The sequence below is a fragment of the Macaca nemestrina genome, chromosome 2 (genome assembly GCF_043159975.1).
Source record: "Macaca nemestrina isolate mMacNem1 chromosome 2, mMacNem.hap1, whole genome shotgun sequence".
In the NCBI taxonomy this organism is placed as follows: Eukaryota; Metazoa; Chordata; class Mammalia; order Primates; family Cercopithecidae; genus Macaca; species Macaca nemestrina.
In genome coordinates this window covers 108,779,917-108,798,725 of record NC_092126.1, presented here as the reverse complement: position 1 = coordinate 108,798,725, position 18,809 = coordinate 108,779,917, and the positions used below count along the sequence as shown (strand labels likewise).

Below are 18,809 nucleotides of genomic sequence, written 5' to 3'. Positions count from 1 at the left end.
TTTAAATGAATTATATCTATAAATGGTATACCAATAGAAGTCAACAAATAAAGGCTAAAAGGTTTTTTTTAAATGGACAAACATATCAGAAAAACAACAGAAAGTGGAGATGGCACTGCTAATATCAGACAATGAGAGAAAACTTCTGTTGCCAAGTATTAAAAGCAATTGTAATTAAAACTAGTTTGGTCATGAAATAATAAATGGATCAAATGAACACAAACAGAACTTGGTGTATAATAATAGGATGAAATAACTTGGTCTACTATAAAGTTTGCCTTTTAAATCAACAAGGAGAAAGGATTGTTTGAAAAAATTTTTAAAATCAACTGGTGATTTAGAAAAAGTAGTAATTCCTTGTCTTATCTCATATACTAAAATAATTCCAGTTACGTGTAAAACTTAAATCACAAAGGATCAGAAGAAAATATGTTATTTATTCTATCTCAAAGAGGGTCTTTCTAAGCACATATCTGTATGCTAATAATATTCCACTATAAACAAAATGCAAGGCAAATGACAGACCGAGGAAAAATATTTGTAACAGAAATCATTTAAAAAAGGACAAACACCTCCTACCTATATGGGAAAATACATGATTAGACCATTCACATACAAACCCCATTCAAATTCAAACATTCATTAAACACATGAAAAAACCTCATAATCACTAACAATAAAGGAAATACACATGAGAACAACTGTATAACTTCAGAAAGGAAATTTGTATAGCCTTTATGGAGGATAATTTGGCAATAAATACCAAATTGTTCTTGACTTGAGAATTCATTTTAAGGGAAATAATAAAATATGTATATAGATGGTTCCCAACATATGATGGCTTGCCTTAACAATTTTTCGACTTTACAGTGGTGCAATGGTGTGAAAGAGATATGCATTCAGTAGAAAGCAGTATGATACTCTTGAGATGCTGGGCAGCAGCCCTGAGCCACGGCTCACAGTTAGCCACACAATCAAGAGGGTAAACAACCGATACTCTGCAAGAGACTGTTGTCAGATGATTTTGCCCAACTGGAGGTTAATGTAAGTGTCCTGAGTACATTTAAGGTAGGCTAGGTGAAGCTATGATGGTTAGATGTATTACATGCCTACAATATTTTCAATGTAGGATGGGTTTATTCAATTTAGGATAACCCCATTGTAAGTCCAGGATCATCTGCACTAAGATTTCTCCCTTAAGTGTGGGGGAGGAGCACGGCAGTCATTACTTGGCCAATGGATCAGCCCAGCCTTGCCACTTGGGTGACCAGCAATAAAATAATGTCAATAAAAGTATCTGACTTTTAGAGCTTTCTAGGGATCCAAAGAGATAATAAGGTCATACCTACTCTGTACCTGGCCCATGGTAAGTGTTCAGTAACAGACAATGGTAGTAGAAGTGGTGATATATATCTACATCATTGCAATAGGGGTTCAAAATCCCTTATCTGAAATGGTGTCAGCCAAATGTGCTTCAGAATTAAGATATTTTTGGAAATTAAAAGAAAATAGTGCATTTATCTAACTAGGTCTGGGATATTACTTGGTAATTTTACTATTCTTACAGTAAAATATATGAATATTCATTTTTAGTGAGAAATATCAGTTCAGTTCAGGTTTTACAGTCAAATAAATTATGAAAAAACTTTCAGTTTTCAGAACTTTCTGGACTTTGGATTTGCACAAGAAGGATTGAGAATCTGCATTTATAATAGAGAAACATTAGAATCTATCTAAATGTATAGTAAGAGATAGCTTAAATACGTTATGATATATTCATAAAAAGTCACTTTTTCAAATAGTTAATGAGATATAAAAATGTTCAAGACAAAAAATATATGCATATTGATTTGAACTTTGTAAATTATATAAACATTTATAATTCCAAAATAAAAGACTGCAAATTGTTAAATTAGCCATAATATGTTCTTTATACTTTTCTGTATTTTCTAATCCTCTATGAGGATTAGGAAAACAATCTAACAACTTTTAAGTCACTTGTGGTTGATATTCCTGTGCAGGACTAGGCTAGTTATCATTCTAGAGGGTTACTGAGTCCACTTTTGCCCTCAAGGAATCAACACTCTTCATCCTGAAAGAGCTCTGGCCAATACTCAGTTCTCTCTGCCTGTGACTGTATTTCATCCTCTATGAGCGATTCCCTATTGGCACCTCAGGACAACTTGACTCTGGCGTGAGGAAATAATAATTCAGGGCTTATTCAAATGTGTTTGACTTTTGTTCTTTTTCACTGTACTCATCAAATTTCAATCATTTAAGAAATTGTTGGGGGAGGGATGAGGAGCCCTCATTTGGATTTGTTCCCCTGCTTCTCATAAAGAAAATGATACAAACTTGACAGGCCCAGCAATGAAAATCCCAATTGTTTTGTGGAGTAAATGGGATGTTAAGAGGAACTGTGGCATTGGAAGGGGCCCTTCGTGGAGGAGACAAGCAACAGTCCATCCTACCCAACAGACTATTCTTCAATGTCTAAAGGGCGGGCCTTGGGCCAGAGCTTTGAAGGGCCCAGTTCACAATATGTTTGCAACACATGAGTGTTCCAAACAGCCGGGTGGTTTTCCATGAACTCCTGGTGGGTCTGGAATTCTCCACTGATTTAATGTACAGTTTGAGAGTGTCTAACACCAAAAGATTATATGTGACAGAATAATTATGGGCTGTTATGAGCCTCACTTCTGAACTTGGAACAAAAGATAAATAAATGGTCAATCAATGTCTATTTACCACAAGGACCAGAAGGATTGATATTTAATCACTTAAACATAGATTCCAACAGTCTTTTAGAACTATTGCTTAGAACTAGAGAAATCCTTGTGCAAAGCTTCTGCCACACAGAAATCATGGCCAACTCTAAAGTTAAATAGGAAGTTAACTCTCAGTTTAATCCCACAGAAAATTACTTGTTTTCAAGCAAATTATCCACTCAGGACACTTTTTTGAGGAGTGCTAATTCTTCCCTCCTGCTTCCTGCCTCCCACCCTTGCCTTCTCCCAACTCAAAGAGGAAGAGGAGGTCCATGCCATCAGGACCATCCTTAAAATGATGACCTTTCAGGAAAAAGAGTTGACTTACCCTATCCCAGCTGAAACACAGGCCCAGTCGATCAAGCTGTTTCCTCATGTGTTTAATATTACTGTGAAACAATGGGAAAAAGGTTTGGTTTTTAGAGGGGGGATTAAAGTCATACACAAACTACACTTTGAAAATGTAAAGGAAAACTGAAAAGTCTAAATTACACAAATGGGCTTTAAGTGTTGCTGTCCCCAGCAGAAAAATCAACCACTAAGAATCAGCAAAAAATACCAACAGATTAGAAGACACCCATTATTTGGACACACACACAATCCATTAGAAACCACAATGGTCTCTAGCCTTGAGGACTGCCCCCTCCCCTGGCCATTCAAATAGGCAACCCCTTTGAGATGTGCACTGCTGGGCCATCCAGATGTCAATATTCTGCAAGCAATTAAGCCATATTATTTAAGCCAAGCATTTATAAGTTTAAAAGTGGCTGAAAACAAAAGGCTTAATGTATAAATTGTGGGAATCCAAAAGAAACCACACTGCTTTGTTAATCAAAACGTAAATCCTAAAACCTAAAACTATCCACCATTGAGAAATAGGGAGATAAACGGGTAAACCAACTTATAATATAACACGGAATAAAAAAATAAATCTTTTTCTCTTTCTTTTTTAAACAAAAAGGCCTAATTCATTTCTACTGCATCCTCTTTTAGTTTCTAGCAGACTAAAACTATGAAAAACCATGAAAAAGTCCTCTGTGTAATCTCGGATTAGCTAATGACAGCTTATTTAATCCAAGGCCCTATGCTAAGCACTTTGCAGAGATGTGCTTAATCTTCATCCAATCACAGGAGATAGGAAATATGACTATCCCTCTTTCACAGATAAGTAAACTGAAGCACAGATAAGTAAAGAGAAGTTAAGTAATTTGCTCAAGGTGATCTGCTGGCAAGAAGGGAAGGCAGGATTTGCACCTAGGTAGCCTGGCTCAGGGGCCATCATCTTAACCACTATTCCCTAGTAGAGAGGCTGGCAAACTTTAAAAGGGCCAGATGATGAATGCTTTCAGCTTTGTGAGCCAATCAATCTCTTTCACAACCACTCAGCCCTGCAACTGTCTCACGAAAGCAGACATGGACAATATGTAAACAAATGGATTTGACTGCGTTCCAATAAAACACAGATTTACAGAAACATGTAAGGCCAAATTTAGCCCACAGGCCATAGTTTGTCAACTCCTGGTCTAGCTTATATCAAACATAAGCCGTGTTTGATCCACTTTATTTGAATCATCATTTCCTCCTCTTTTTTTACTCACTAGATAAAATCTAGTGATAAAATTAATTAATCTAGAATTAAACATTACTAGAAAAGCAGAAGCTAGGGGTTAGGAAGAAAAAAGAGACCTGGGCCGGGCGCAGTGGCTCAAGCCTGTAATCCCAGCACTTTGGGAGGCCGAGACGGGCGGATCACGAGGTCAGGAGTTCGAGACCATCCTGGCTAACACGGTGAAACCCTGTCTCTACTAAAAAATACAAAAAACTAGCCGGGCGAGGTGGCCGGCGCCTGTAGTCCCGGCTACTCGGGAGGCTGAGGCAGGAGAATGGCGTAAAAACCCGGGAGGCAGAGCTTGCAGTGAGCTGAGATCCGGCCACTGCACTCCAGCCTGGGCGACACAGCGAGACTCCGTCTCAAAAAAAAAAAAAAAAAAAAAGAAAGAAAAAAGAGACCTGGATGACATAGTATGGACAGAAGTATAGTAGACATTTTTACAGTGTATCCTGGGGTAAACTAGAACAAAGAGAGGTAAGAGACACTGGGTACAGGCCCTAGAACTGCCCTTCTGTCTCTCTAAGGGGTGGCATGGGGAAGGGTCCCAGGCCTTTGTGAAATGAGCTGATGCAGTGGTCCCAGAGGACTCTGCCAAGTTCTAGGGTGAGGACCTCAGGACTTTAGCAGGAGGGAGAGGAAAGAGCACAGCTGCCCCATGTGTAGTGGAAGCCTGAGGCTTGGGAGGGATTCGCAGTGTGTTCCGCCTTCGAGAAAACCACACCCAGAATAAAGTGGCCATATATTTCTACATGGAATGCCTAAGTTCCTTTTGCTTCTGAATGGTGAAGGCAAAAAATAAACCGAATTTTCAGAGAAAAGTATAATGTAGTATTTGGATATAGTAAAACTACAGTCAAGAAGACCAGAAGCATTATAGAAATTTAACAAATGCAACCCTCTTCTTTTTCCTACCAAATGTAAATACTCAAAGGAAAAATAACTGTAAATAACAAAGCATCAAAATGAACACATGAATAAATATCCAAAACCCTCTTTGAATATTTCTTAGATAAGGATACAATGTGTTAACCGGGTGCAGTGGCTCACTGGTTATAATCCCAGCACTTTGAGAGGACAAGGCAGGTGGATCATGAGGTCAGGAGATCAAGAACACCCTGGATAACATGGTGAAACCCCATCTCTACTAAAAATACAAAAAAATTAGCTGGGCGTGGTGGTGGACGCCTGTAGTCCCAGCTACTCAGGAGGCTGAGGCAGGAGAATAGTGTGAACCCAGGAGGTGGAGCTTGCAGTGAGCCACTGCACTCCAGCCTGGGCGACAGAGCAAGACTCTGTCTCATAAAAAAAAAAAAAAAAAAAGACAAACACCAATATATACAATCCTATTTATCTCTTGGTAAGCTGCAGTGTTTGCTTTGCTTTGCTTTCTATTTTTTATGAACAGGTTAAAAAAAATTTTTTAAGGTTTTTGTATGCAAGTATTTGAATATGCATGCCTGTTAACATTTACCTTTGTGTCCAACTTTCTGGATGTAGATTCCTCTCGATTGCGGCATTTTCAGCAGGCAATCCAAAAGCATCCCATCCCATGGGGTTGATGACCTAGGAGCCAGAAGAGAAACATCAACCATGGCAAATCACTAAGAACTCCATTGGTATTCTCTTCTAGGGTAAACTCAGCACTCTCTCCTGCTAACATGCCTTATCCTTTGCTGGATAATTTCAGGTTATGCATCTGACAGCCAGCTGGCTACCTATGACCTAACCACAGATGACAGTTTAGAAGGTTATATGCCAAACTACCAATAAGTTACCTCTGAGGAAGTGTTTTCATGGGTACTTTTTATTTGCTGCTTCTTTTCTATAGTCTCTATATTGAACCCAAATTGTTTTTCTGAAATTATAAAGAGTTTCTTTCAGTTTCAAATATATATATATATATATATATAGTATAGGCTTTCAAAATGCTCACATCACGTCAGTATTTCTCATTTATGGAACTGTGCTGTCCAATATGGTAGCCACTAGCCACACATAGCTATTACATTTAAACTTAATTAAAATTAAATAAAATTTAAAATGCAGTTCTTCAGTCTCACCAGCCACCTTTCAAGTATGCAGCAGACACATGTAACTGTTGGACTCTGAACCAGATAGTACAGATATTGGATATTCAAATCATGGTAGAAAGTGCTACTGGACAGCGCTGCAGAGGACATGTATAATGACCACACTGGTGGCTCTAGGCAGTCCCAGCTCTACCCAGACCTAAGAAAGTCCATCCCAACCCTCCTCAGTGGCCCGGGCCTGTCCCTTTCTCAGGCTTGCCTGAATCCAGCACACAGTCCCTCTTTAATGTACATCATTCAGCACCCTGCTCCATTTTGCTCCAGACACGAGAGTTTCACGCTTCTTTCTTCTCTCTCTCTCTCCCCTGATTGAGGCAACACTCTTTTGAATGGCCCACTACCCATTTCTTCCTGAAGTTCATCGCTTTCTTTTTTCCCCCCCCCCAAGACAATGTCTCGCTCTGTCACCCAGGTTGAAGTGTCTCCTGGGTTCAAGCAATTCTCCCACCTCAGCCTCCCAAGTAGCTGGGATTACAGGTGTGTGCCACCATGCCCAGCTACTGAAGTTCATCCCTTTCTTCCCTACCAGCAAGAAAGGGAAACCCCCACCCTACCCAAACAGCCAGATAGATGAAAACTACGGAAAATACACAGGAACACAGCAGAAAAGGTATTCCAGAGAATTACTTTTGAGACCAGATAAAAGTAAGGTTTTGGACCAAGCCCTATACAGCATTTACACTAAATTTATATATATAAATATATACATATTTTAGACGGAGTCTTGCTCTGTTGCCCAGGCTGGAGTGCAATGGCACAATCTCAGCTCACTATAACCTCTGCCTCCCAGGTTCAAGTGATCCTCCTGCCTGAGCCTCCCTAGTAGCTGGGATTACAGGCACACACCACCACGCCTGGCTAATTTTTGTATTTTCAGTAGAGATGGGGTTCCACCGTGTTGGCCAGGCTGGTCTCGAACTCCTGGCCTCAAGTGATCTGCCTGCCTTGGTCTCCCAAAGTGCTGGGATTACAGGAGTGGTCACTGAGCCTGGCCTAAAATAGCCAATATTTAAAAATTAATTGCAAACCACTAGCTATGCTTTTGGTATAAGAAATGTTCCATGTGTAGGTTCCTCTTTTCTCCTCAGTTTCATCATCTGTAAAATGGGGATGATAGCATAACTACCTCACTGGATTACTGTGAAGATTAAATGAGTTAATTTAAGAAAAGCAGGCTGCGCACGGTGGCTCACGCCTGTAATCCCAGCACTTTGGGAGGCCAAGGCAGGCGGATCATGAGGTCAGGAGATCGAGACCATCCTGGCTAACACGGTGAAACCCTGTCTCTACTAAAAATACAAAAAAAATTAGCCGGACGTGGTGGCACATGCCTGTAGTCGCAGCTACTCAGGAGGCTGAGGCAGGAGAATGGCATGAACCTGGGAGGCGGAGCTTGCAGTGAGCCAAGATCGTGCCACTGTGCTCCACACTCCAGCCTGGGCGACAGAGCAAGACTCCGTCTCAAAAAAAAAAAAAAGAAAAGAAAAGAAAAGTGCCGAAAATGGTGCCTGCCACGCAGTAAACTGCTGTATATAAGGCCACTAGTATTATTATTTCTAAAGAGTACTGCTCTCCAATCACCTTCTAGAAGATATTTTCATTCTCCAAAGAACAAGGAATCACAAATCTTCAAGACAAAGAAGCTTTTGAGGTATATCCTCTACCCCCAACCCCTTATTTGACTGTTCAAGCAACTGTGGCCCAGCAGGAGTGAGTAGCCTAGAAGCAATTACCTTAAGCAAGCACAGACCAGTAAGGCATTCTTGTCTGCAAATGAGTGGCCAGTTGCCGCTGAGCCGGCAGCTTCACTATCAAGTTCTCTCAAACTAACTACGTGCCAGGAGCAGGAAAAATGGTTTGACACATCTGCTGTGGCATCAGGGGACAGTCTCAGGAAGCCAGGCTCCCTGATCCTATCAGGAAAGACACCCTGTTTACAAAATTCAGTCCCCTGCCATTCTCTGAAACTAAATCCAGCCACAAAATCACAGACGCCACTTCTTTCTGAAGCCTGCCTGTGGGGAAGGACTGACCAAGAAGACTCTGATATTTCTATTACAGAAAACAGCCCATTCCAGTTGACCCTCTTTTGTCCTATCAAGTTCATGGGCTGTCAACCTGGGTAAGTTTTTATTTTGCTGCCTTTTTTTTTAAGAGACAGGGTCTTGTTTGGTTGCCCAGGCTGGAGTGCAGTGGCGCCACAATCAGCTCACTGTAACCTCTAACTCCTGGATGCAAGCTATCCTTCTGCCTCCCAAAGTGCCAGGATTACAGGCATAAGCCACTGTCCCTGGTCCCTTACTTTGCTTTTTGATCATGCAGAGAAGCTGGGCTTATGTTCACACATATTTCCTTAAAATAATGACGAATACACAGAGGCACTTACTGGCACCACTTCACCACACACGCATATTAGAATGGGACATTTTCAACTAAAGAAATAGGTCTTGTTTTCTTCCATAATTATATATTCACCATAATTTGGTAAGTAGAGAAAAACAGAAGAAAATAAGACTCACCTGTTATTCTACCATACAGCCATACACACCAGTTACATGTGCTAAATCTGTGTCCAATGTTTAAAAATTGAGAATATATGATTTATATATGTATTTTTATCTCCTGTTTTTTCACTGTACATGCTATCAATGCATTCTGTTAGTGACTGCTTTGGCCAGCTATATTTGTTTTCCTAAAAGTTATTTCCATTTTTCACCATTATAAAAAAGGCCAGGATGAACATTCTTGGGCATAAATCTGTATATACACTTAACATTTCCTTTAGAAAAATTTCTAGAAGTGCAACTACAGGGTAAAAGGGTATGAAGAATTTTAAGACGTTTGACATATACAGCCAAATGACATTCCCAGAAAGACTGCAGCAAACCACACTTCCACCTGCATATGAGCACCTGGAGTTTTCCTCCATCTTTATGTCCAGCTCAAGGACTCTCCAAGGTGCACACTAGTACTACCCACTGGCCACCTCTGCCTCAGGTCCCATAAGCACTTACACTTCAGAGTGTCCCAACCTAGGTGCATCTTGCAATCCCAGTCACCAGATCTATTCTCTCCTAAGCACCTGTCTTAGAAGGCAGCAATAAGAGAACAGGCATACCCCTTCCAGTGGTTGGAGTCACTTACCTTAAAGGCATACTTCCATTATGCACATTAAAATTTTTAAGTTGTTTTTTAGTAGTCTGATGAAACAATTCCATCTGAAGAACTGAGACCCTCTCTCTAAAATAGAGCTGCTCTTACTCCTTTGGCTAGTGCACAGGAAATGCTAACAAAGGCTTGTTCTCCAGGAGCCTGTTGAGGGTAAAGGTCCTAAATCCAACTCTGCCCATTTACTATCAGTGGAGCCTGAGGCACATTACTTATTCCGAGTCTCAACTGTAAGTGGTGACTGAAAGCAGCCACCTTGAATTATGGAGCATGATATGTTCATGATGTCCGTGGCGCATCTAGCATGGTGCCCAGCACAGCACAGGCACCCAATAAACGGCAGCACTTGCTGCTGTGGCCGCTGCGGCTGTCTGCTTTCTTGACCTTGAGCATCTCACAGCATTGCACATCACTGATTACCTTGCCACAATTTCAGCCTCCATCTCTTTGGCCACATTTAATATAGTTGCTTTCTGACAAGAGGATGGAAGATATTAATACCTGAATCTCACACAGATCCTCACACATACATGTACATTCCTAAGGGTGTGTTACTTCTGACAAGCCTCTGCAGAAAGTTGGTGCTAGGCATTGGAAGTTCTTACCCAAACCAAACAGACCACGCAGGCTCAAAGGGCCAGTCAAGTACTTGGCCCCCTTTTCAGTAAAAGAGGCCCAGCAGTTCTTCTTTCCTGAATAATTAATGATTGACATCAGGTGCTTCGATTAAAAGCCGCCCGGCTGTTCTTGCCACAGCTGATTGGACCAGAAGCAGTCCATCAGCAGAAGGCAACCATCTGCGCACTGGAAGGACGGGGCCTGCTTCCAATTGCCCCAGGCAAAGACTCTGCCCTACAGTAGACGTTGCCATATTGAAGGTGGTGGTGGATGTGACCCACTCACAACTGCTTTCTGAAAGGGATATGTGCTTAGTGAACAAGCAGTCCTGTGGACCTCTCAAGCTTGCTGTTGCCCCAGGGGAGGCTGGCTTGCCACATCCTATGCTGCATTTCCCAGTCTTGGGAATCTGGGACACCTTGGATTTCCAGGCTGGGATGATCCCAAGCTACTATCTTCAATTCCTGCATCCACACCCATCCTGAGGTCAGTCAGAATAGGCTGCTTTTCTTTTTATATAAGTTGATGTTTTTTTCAAATTACAAACATAATAGAAGCTTAATTTAACAAATGAAATGGCACAATACAGTGATAAAGGCAAAGTTGATTTTTAACTCCTGGTCACTACTCGTCAATGATGTGACCAATAACGCCAGCCTTTGTTTCCTTCCACATCTATCTCCCCACTCAAATACATATATACAAACATATGTACACATACATAGGAGCCTGCTTATTTGTTTTCATGAAAATAGAACCTTTGCAGAGAAAGGGGAATGCTTACACACTCTTGGTGGGAGCATAAATTGGTTCAACCATTGTGGAAACTAGTGTAGGGATTCTTCAAAAAGCTGAAAACAGAATTACCATTTGACCCAGCAATCCCATTACTGGGTATACACCCAAAGGATTATAAATTGTTCTGTTATACAGACACATCCACACGTGTGTTCACTGCAGCGCTATTCACAATAGCAAAGACTTGGACTCAACCTAAATGCCCATCAATGGTAGACTGGATAAAGAAAATGTGGTACATTTACAGCATAGAATACTATGCAGCCATAAAAAAAGAACAAGATCATGTCCTCTGCAGCAACATGGATGGAGCTAGAGGCCATTATCCTCAGCAATCTAATGCAGGCCAAAAAACAAATACCACATGTTCTCACTTACAAGTGGGAGCTAAATGATAAGAACATACGGACACAAAGGGGAACAACAGACACTGGGGCCTACCTGAGGGTGGTGGGTGGGAGGAGGGAGAGGAGCAGAAAAAATAACTATTGGGTACTAGGCTTAGTACCTGGGTCACAAAATAATCTAGGTATAAACTCTGGCATGACTATACCTATATAACTGGCACATGTACTCCCAAACCTAAAATAAAATTTTTTTTTAAAAGTTAAAAAGATTATTTTAAAAAGAGAAAGGAAATAGAAATGATTATACACATTATTTTATGGGCTTTTTTCATTTAACACTATATCAGGGACATCTGTACAAAATATGTACGTATGCATTGTGGGAGTTCAGTCAGGCTGGTGGGAAAAACTTTAAGATGAAGTTATAGGATATAGATACAAATCTTCTTGGAAGGCTGGAAGGTTTTGCAAAAGTCTCAGGATAGGGCTATGGCTGAAAGCAGCCTAATCCTTGAGTAAATGGCTTAAAAGTAGATATAAAGGAATGTAGAATAGTTTATCTAAATAGCTTGTTTACTCATGTGGTCCTAAGACCAACCTTTGATCAACCTCGGGTGCATAATTGCTCTCTACTCCGGGTATTGGCAACCAGGTCAATTATCCTATAGTGGTGTTTATTCAAAGCCTTTGTCATTAAATGTATGCTGAATAAATGCTAGCAGGGCCAGTGAGTCAGGACCTCAGCTGCAAGTCTTTACAGCACTCTCCTTGGAGTCTGTAAGTGGCCCAGATGCTCAGCCAGACTGACAGGCATAATATCTGTGTCAGTGTAGGTTATTCATTTGTTGCTAGGTCAGGGTCTGGGGGTTAAACCCCCGCGGTGCATATATGTCTTTTCTAAAAATTCTAACATTCCCTTAGTATATCTATTCTATGCAGTTTTACGAAACTGACTGGACATATCCCAATCCAGTCGAGACTTGAGGTCTCTTTTCCTCTTACTAAATGTGGCAGGCCCAAAGTGTTTCACCCTCTCAAACAGCATCTTCCCCTTCTAGGAAACTGCTCTGCGTCCAACTTAATACAGTGTTAGTGCAAACTGCCAATCTTAAAAACCCATCCCCCTCACTACAGAGAGAGGCAAGTGCCTGAATCCTTCCCAAGACAGCTCTAGGCTTGTATGGAGTAAAGCAGAATGCTGGAGGAGAAGAGGACTCTCTTTTCTCCTTGATCAGAAGCCATAAAGGCTTCAGGTGGCTCTGCCCCCCAGCTTGTAGAAATGTCTGAGAAAATAAAGCTGGCACGTGGAGAGAAGCAGAAATAGGAAATGCAGAGAGACTGGGGAAATTGGTGTACTTCAAGGACCTAGTCCCAATACCCAGTGGGCCCAGCTCCTACATTTCCTTTGATTCTGTGAGTTTCAGGATCTGTAAAAAAAAAAAAAAAAAAAAGGCTCCCTTTTTGCTTAAGCTGGTCTAAGCTGGGTTTTCAGTCCATGGTAGACAAGAATCATAAACAAAAACACTGTTTAGGCTACAATTTTCACTTCAATATTGCTTGATCCATAGATGACAAACATTCTTCCCTATTTGCTACCAAGTTCTGCAATTCTTTCTCTTTTTCTATTTAAATTTCAATAGCAAAAAAAAAAAAAAAAAAAAAAAAAAAGAAAGAATCCATTGCTGGGAATATGGGCAGTATTACTAGAAAGTTCTGCAATACTTCCAAGGACAACACCTGAGCAGCTTCCAGCTGTGCTTTAAATTCTCCTAGGGCTGTGTCACTGGCAGAATAATGTAACTGTTGTGTAACTGTTCCACAAGAAAGGGGAGAAACTTAATTACCACTTGGTTTCTTTGTCAGAACTGCCAAAATGGCACCAATTCAATGTTTCTGCCTATTAACATTCTGTTAGGTGCCGTCCATATTTTTAAATAAAGGCAATACAGAGACTGTCACAAAAACCAGCCTAGATTTACATAATATACTTATTCATTTCTATTTTTGTTTTCAGATAGAATTAACATGGAAAGATATTCTTAGCTTACATGTTATCTAAGCTGTCTATGAAAATAAAGTTAGAAAAATCTTAAAGTTTCTTAATATTTCAGATTCTTACCAAAAATTAACAAAAAGCAAATGTTTGCCCTAGAGAGATTAACAGAATCAGATTGTGGGAAGGCCTTTTTGCATCTTGAAGTCAGAATTGTTCTTCCCACCATGAGCCAGAGCATTGGAATTAATGTTTCTGTGAGCCAAATTTCCACAAAATTGGAAAGAGTCTCTTTGTTTCTATACCTGGGTTTCCCACAGCCCAGTGACCAAGTGCAAAACTCACTTTTGTTCTATAAGATGATTCACCACTGTCAAGGGGGAAACAAAGTGAAGACCTACAACAGGATTACAAACTACTGAAGCTTGTCTCTTCCCCCACAGAGAGCAGCTTCTATTTTTTGGTCAAGTTGTTATGGCCTATTTACGTGAAAGACAATGGGTCAGGTGCTTCCTTTGCAAGCCTTGTACATGTCTCGTGCACTGTTCGGATCAAATACCTCTAGATACATGGTGCACTTTCATGCCCTTGATTTCTCTATGGCCAAGACTGTCCATTCACTGGGAAGAACTCCAAACTCTCCTTTTAGGTTTTAAAATTTCAATTCCTTTCTTTCTATCACCGTAACTTATTTTAATCCATCCACAGTTGAAAAAGTAACTGAACTGAACTGAACTTACAGCTCACATGTGCTAACTAGGCAATTTTCCTAAAAAAATAAAAATAAAAATAAATTATTGGCATCTCTATTTATATGCTTGAGCCCACCTGAACCCTCTCAACTTTCTAGAAGTTAACTTCTTGGACATGAGTGCATTCTGCAGCTTCAGAACATTTTTTCCACATATTTTATTTTTAAAAACATCTACTGAAAATATACTTTGAAATATATATCATGTCAATTTGGAAAGATAGGAATATGACATCACAGAGGGTGGCAGAAGACTAATGATAATTTTGAAATAATAAATGTAATACTACTCAGAGATGGAATCAAGAAAAAGTGCCAGTAGCTATAACTTGGAAATCCATAAAATAAACTTCCAAAGTCTGAAAAAGCATCATTTCCACCTGGTTCATATAACAAATACTCTATGTATTTAAAGTTGAGTGGGAAGCCGAGGAAATGGGTGAATCTACCTAGCAATTTGGAAGGGTAGGACATTACCACAATCTCTGGACTGCAGAGACAAAGTAAGAAAGCCCAAAGGCTGATCTCAGCTGCAGAAGCTCAAACAGGCTGGACTGCCCAGATGGAACTAGATTAGTGAAGACCAAACCAGGGCAGAGAGAGAGAGAGAGATAAAGAGAGAGAGAAATTTTCTGGCCTCTCCCTTTCTCCTGTCCTCCAATGTTACCAGGATTTCCTATTGTTGAAAACCAGGAGGGGGCCAGCTTGGGAACCTGACCTGCAGGAGTCAGCCCTTCTGCCATACAAAAAGCAAGGGATGGATCTAACAGCAAACTGGTCAAGGACCAGCACAAGAACACTAACAGGACTGCATCACCTGCCTCACTCTGAGATCAGAGAGAAGTGGGGGCCAGCTATTACTATGGAAGACCAGGAGTTACTGATGACAAAAGCACAGGGGTCAGAGCCCTGGCCAGGGGGCGAGGCCCGGCAATCACATGGCCATGGCACACCCTGGCGGGGCCTTCTGCCCTCCCCTGCCCTGCTCCAGGGTGAGCCTTGTGTCTCGGAGTTGGCAGGCAGGATGGACAGCAAGCAAACTAGAAGAAGTAGAAGAAAGGGAGGCAGGAGAAAACACAGTTCCATATAACATACAGAGAAGGCTCTAAAGGCATATAACCTGGAAAATGCCAGAGGTTATTGCCTGGTGTGAGGGCCTGATGCAGAAATGGGTGCCCAAAGGGGACTACAGCCTTATCTATGTTGTATTTCTTTTTCTTATAGGGGGAATATGGACATTTATGTACAATTTTAAAATATATTTTTTAAAAGAAGGAATTATTTTTAAAGAGGCAAGAGACAGTTGTCATCCGACACAAGAAGTAAGACTGAGTAGAGTTTGGAGATGGAAGAGAAGGAAGCCCAGGCAGCTGGTCATCTGCCTTCCCAGTAGAGAGGGAAGCAGTGTAACTGTTACTATGAAAGGGCCAACCAGTTCCCTAGAGATTACCAGATTTCTCTCCCTTTCATCAAAACAAAATTTTATATTTGAAACCAATTCAGCTTCTAATTGAGAGCAACTATGGTTACTGCTTCTCCAAAAACTGCTATTTTTAGGGTGTCGTGGTGTCTTTGGAGTATGTTCAACACTTCTTATTTCCAAGAAATGAGAAACACAATATTTAATTTTGTTTAGCAAGTGTAATAACTCACCATTATTACAGATTGGGGATAAAAATCAAGTGAATACTTCAGATTATAAAAACCAAATGACAGTACCTAGGCCCAAAGCAGGAGACCTCCTCTGGGAACGTGGAGGGATGTGTAAGGCAGATAAATCAGCCAGTTTCCAATCAAGGCACTGGACCAGCAGTTCGTTCTCTCCTTCGAAGGACATCTGAGACAACAGGCCCTGGAAATTCACTATCTACTTTCAGATGCTACAGAGATTTGCAAATTTGAAAACTAAATGCCATGCTATGCACTCTCCGGGCACTTCATAAACACTTGTTGACTGACTGGCAAACTGAAAACTGATGGAATGTACATTACCGTTTACTAGCTAAGAACTTCCCTTGCTTCCTGATATTTGTGGATAATTACATTATGATTATGCAGCTGCCAGACACACAGCCTCAATTTTCTTCCTCCTCCGCAGTGAATAGCAAAAAGGCCCAAGCAGAAAACTCCTCTACTTGGGCAATGCCTGGTGGCTTTTTGCCTGAGACAAATTAGTCCAAGCCCAACTCTGTGAGGGGGACTTGGCACCTTGATGCTTTTATCACCCGGCTTCTGGACCAGAAGGTGCTAGGGAGACCAGCCGAGGTGGGAGGTGGGGAATTTTATTTTCCAGCCATCTGTGCATACAACATATGAAAACACAACAAAATCACCATATGGAGCTAAGTTTTAAATATGTCATCAGGCATTCTATGAGTTTAAGAAGAAACCGATTGGCAGTACAGCCTTTTCTGATTACTGAAAGAGAATAATTTATCTCTGGCTTCAAATGGCCCCTGCTCAAACATCCAAACCTCAGGACTCTCTTTTTATTGCTACTATTAATTGGGTTACACTTGAAAATTGCATATTGTTTTTAGAGGGTTTTCTCAGTGATCATCTCATACACAAACCTCACAACAAATCCATGATGTGGGTAGGGCAGACATCATCACTGCTTTGACGAACCCCCTGCTTCCTAATTGATTCATCACCCCCAAACCACCTGCCCCTCCACATACACAGTCCACATCTAATCTGTGTGTGTCTGCTCAGCTGCTTGTGACCTTTAGCATTCTTCTCATTTCAATGGATACATTTTTGAACCTAGAGAACCATGTCCATTTGGCTCTGTGGAGCATCCAATCCCATTCATCTAAGTGCCAAATCTGGGAGAGCACTTACATCAGAACTACCTGAAATGCTTATTTAAATACCAATTCCTGAGCCTCACCCTGGACTATATCGCAACCTGCCTTTTTAGCATACTCCTCAGGGGATCATTACGCACCCTAAGGTTTAAGAATCACGGACACACAGAGAAATGTTTACAGAGCATAAATGGTTGGATGCTAAACTTGATGGCAACAACTTCATGCTCTGGGCAATGTTTCTCAAATTCCACAGGCTCCAATTGAGAGGTCTGCTAGTCTCCCTGATGGTTTCTAAATGTATACTTTTACATCAATAATTTTTAAAAAGATTACCCAAGATAAGAATATTCTGGGTCATCTAGATCACCTTAGGTGGGGGTCACTGGAGCTGTTCACAAACATTTTGGTCCTCCTCACCATCCTGGCACATGGTGGGAATATTCTTTACCCTCTTTGAGGTTGGATGTGGCCATGTCAGTGGAAGTGAGTTGAGTCCAAGTGGAAGATTTAAGAGCCAGTGGGGATTCACTATACCCCCTTCTCCCAGCCACAGAGATGGGGAGGCACTCACTGAGGTAAGAACAGCCATCATCCAGGTCCTGACTACCTTGAACTGAGCCCTCCTGCTAGGCATGTAGCAAAAGCAAGAAATGAAATGTTGTTTTAAGCCACTGAGATTTGGGGATTTTTTATTACAGCAGCATGGTCTAATTTTTCCTGATAGGTAAATCTGATCACCAAGAACTAGCACATGAATTGGGTGTCTGGGGTTGCCTTTGTATTTATAATCATCTAAATGTCAAGTAATCACCTAGAATGACAGTTTAACTTTTAATTCAATATTTACCAATCTTGAGCCCAAGGATTTTGTCACTGGGATATGTGAGTTCTAAAGTTTGAGAAATATTATTCTGCGCTATAGATGCACAATGAACACTTAGTCCAGACTTAAATAAAGGAGTTGTATGCTTTTAAAAACATCCATTGAATCAATCAACTCACAAACAGTTGAGGCTTATCAGATTATAAACTCCTTGGGAACAAAGGACCTTATAGGTTGTAGACCTAAAAACATATTAGTTACATTTGACCATTAAAAACTTGACATGATGATTGGGTGTGGTGGCTCATGCCTGTAATCCTAGTGCTTTGGGAGGTCAAGATGGGAAGATTGCTTGAGGCCAGGAGTTCAAGACCAGCCTGGTCCACATAGCAAGACCCCATCTTGTATAAAGAAAAAAAAGAAGAAGAAAAAAAAAAACTTGACCTGCTAACACAAAAGAAGTTAGAAAGACCTTCCCTGCTGCTGAGAAGCTTATATTATTGGGCAGATAAAACAACATGTGGATGACATATAGACTTCCCTAGTTTGTGGTTCTGACTATAAGTGCTAAATTATTTCATAACAAATGTGAACTGGAGAATTGAGGGATGGGTTTATGGTAGAAGAAAGAATTTAAATGGACTTTGAAAAATAGCAAGGACTGGCTGGGCACAGTGGCTCACACCTGTAATCTTAGCACTTTGAGAGGCCGAGGCAGGCGGATCACCTGAGGTCAGGAGTTCTAGACCAGCCTGGCCAACATGGTGAAACCCTGTCTCTACTAAAAATACAAAAATTAGCCAAGTGTGGTGGCGTGTACCTGTAATCCCAGCTACTCGAGAGGCTGAGGCAGAAGAATCACTTGAACCTGGGAGGCAGAGATAATACTGTTCTTAGTGTGCCTTAGAACTATTTCATATATCTCCATTCAAGAATAAAGCTGGTGCTCAATGATTATTTACTGACTGAATTAATCAATACATGTGGCAGACCCCGTTTGGCAGTCCCAGATTAGATATTCCTTCCCT

At 40.9% G+C, this 18,809-nt stretch overlaps 1 protein-coding gene across 2 annotated transcripts in view; it reads right to left on the bottom strand.

The window, feature by feature from the left end:
- LOC105480334 (leucyl-tRNA synthetase 2, mitochondrial) overlaps positions 1 to 18,809 on the bottom strand; it is a 162,386-nt gene that overhangs the window by 127,504 nt on the left and 16,073 nt on the right. For both annotated transcript variants that reach the window (XM_011739006.3, XM_011739005.3), the window contains 2 exons: positions 5,852 to 5,943; positions 3,097 to 3,157 (listed from right to left, as the gene is read on the bottom strand). In XM_011739006.3, the coding sequence (XP_011737308.1) occupies positions 3,097 to 3,157; positions 5,852 to 5,943 (153 nt within the window). The remainder of the gene's footprint in view (positions 1 to 3,096; positions 3,158 to 5,851; positions 5,944 to 18,809) is intronic.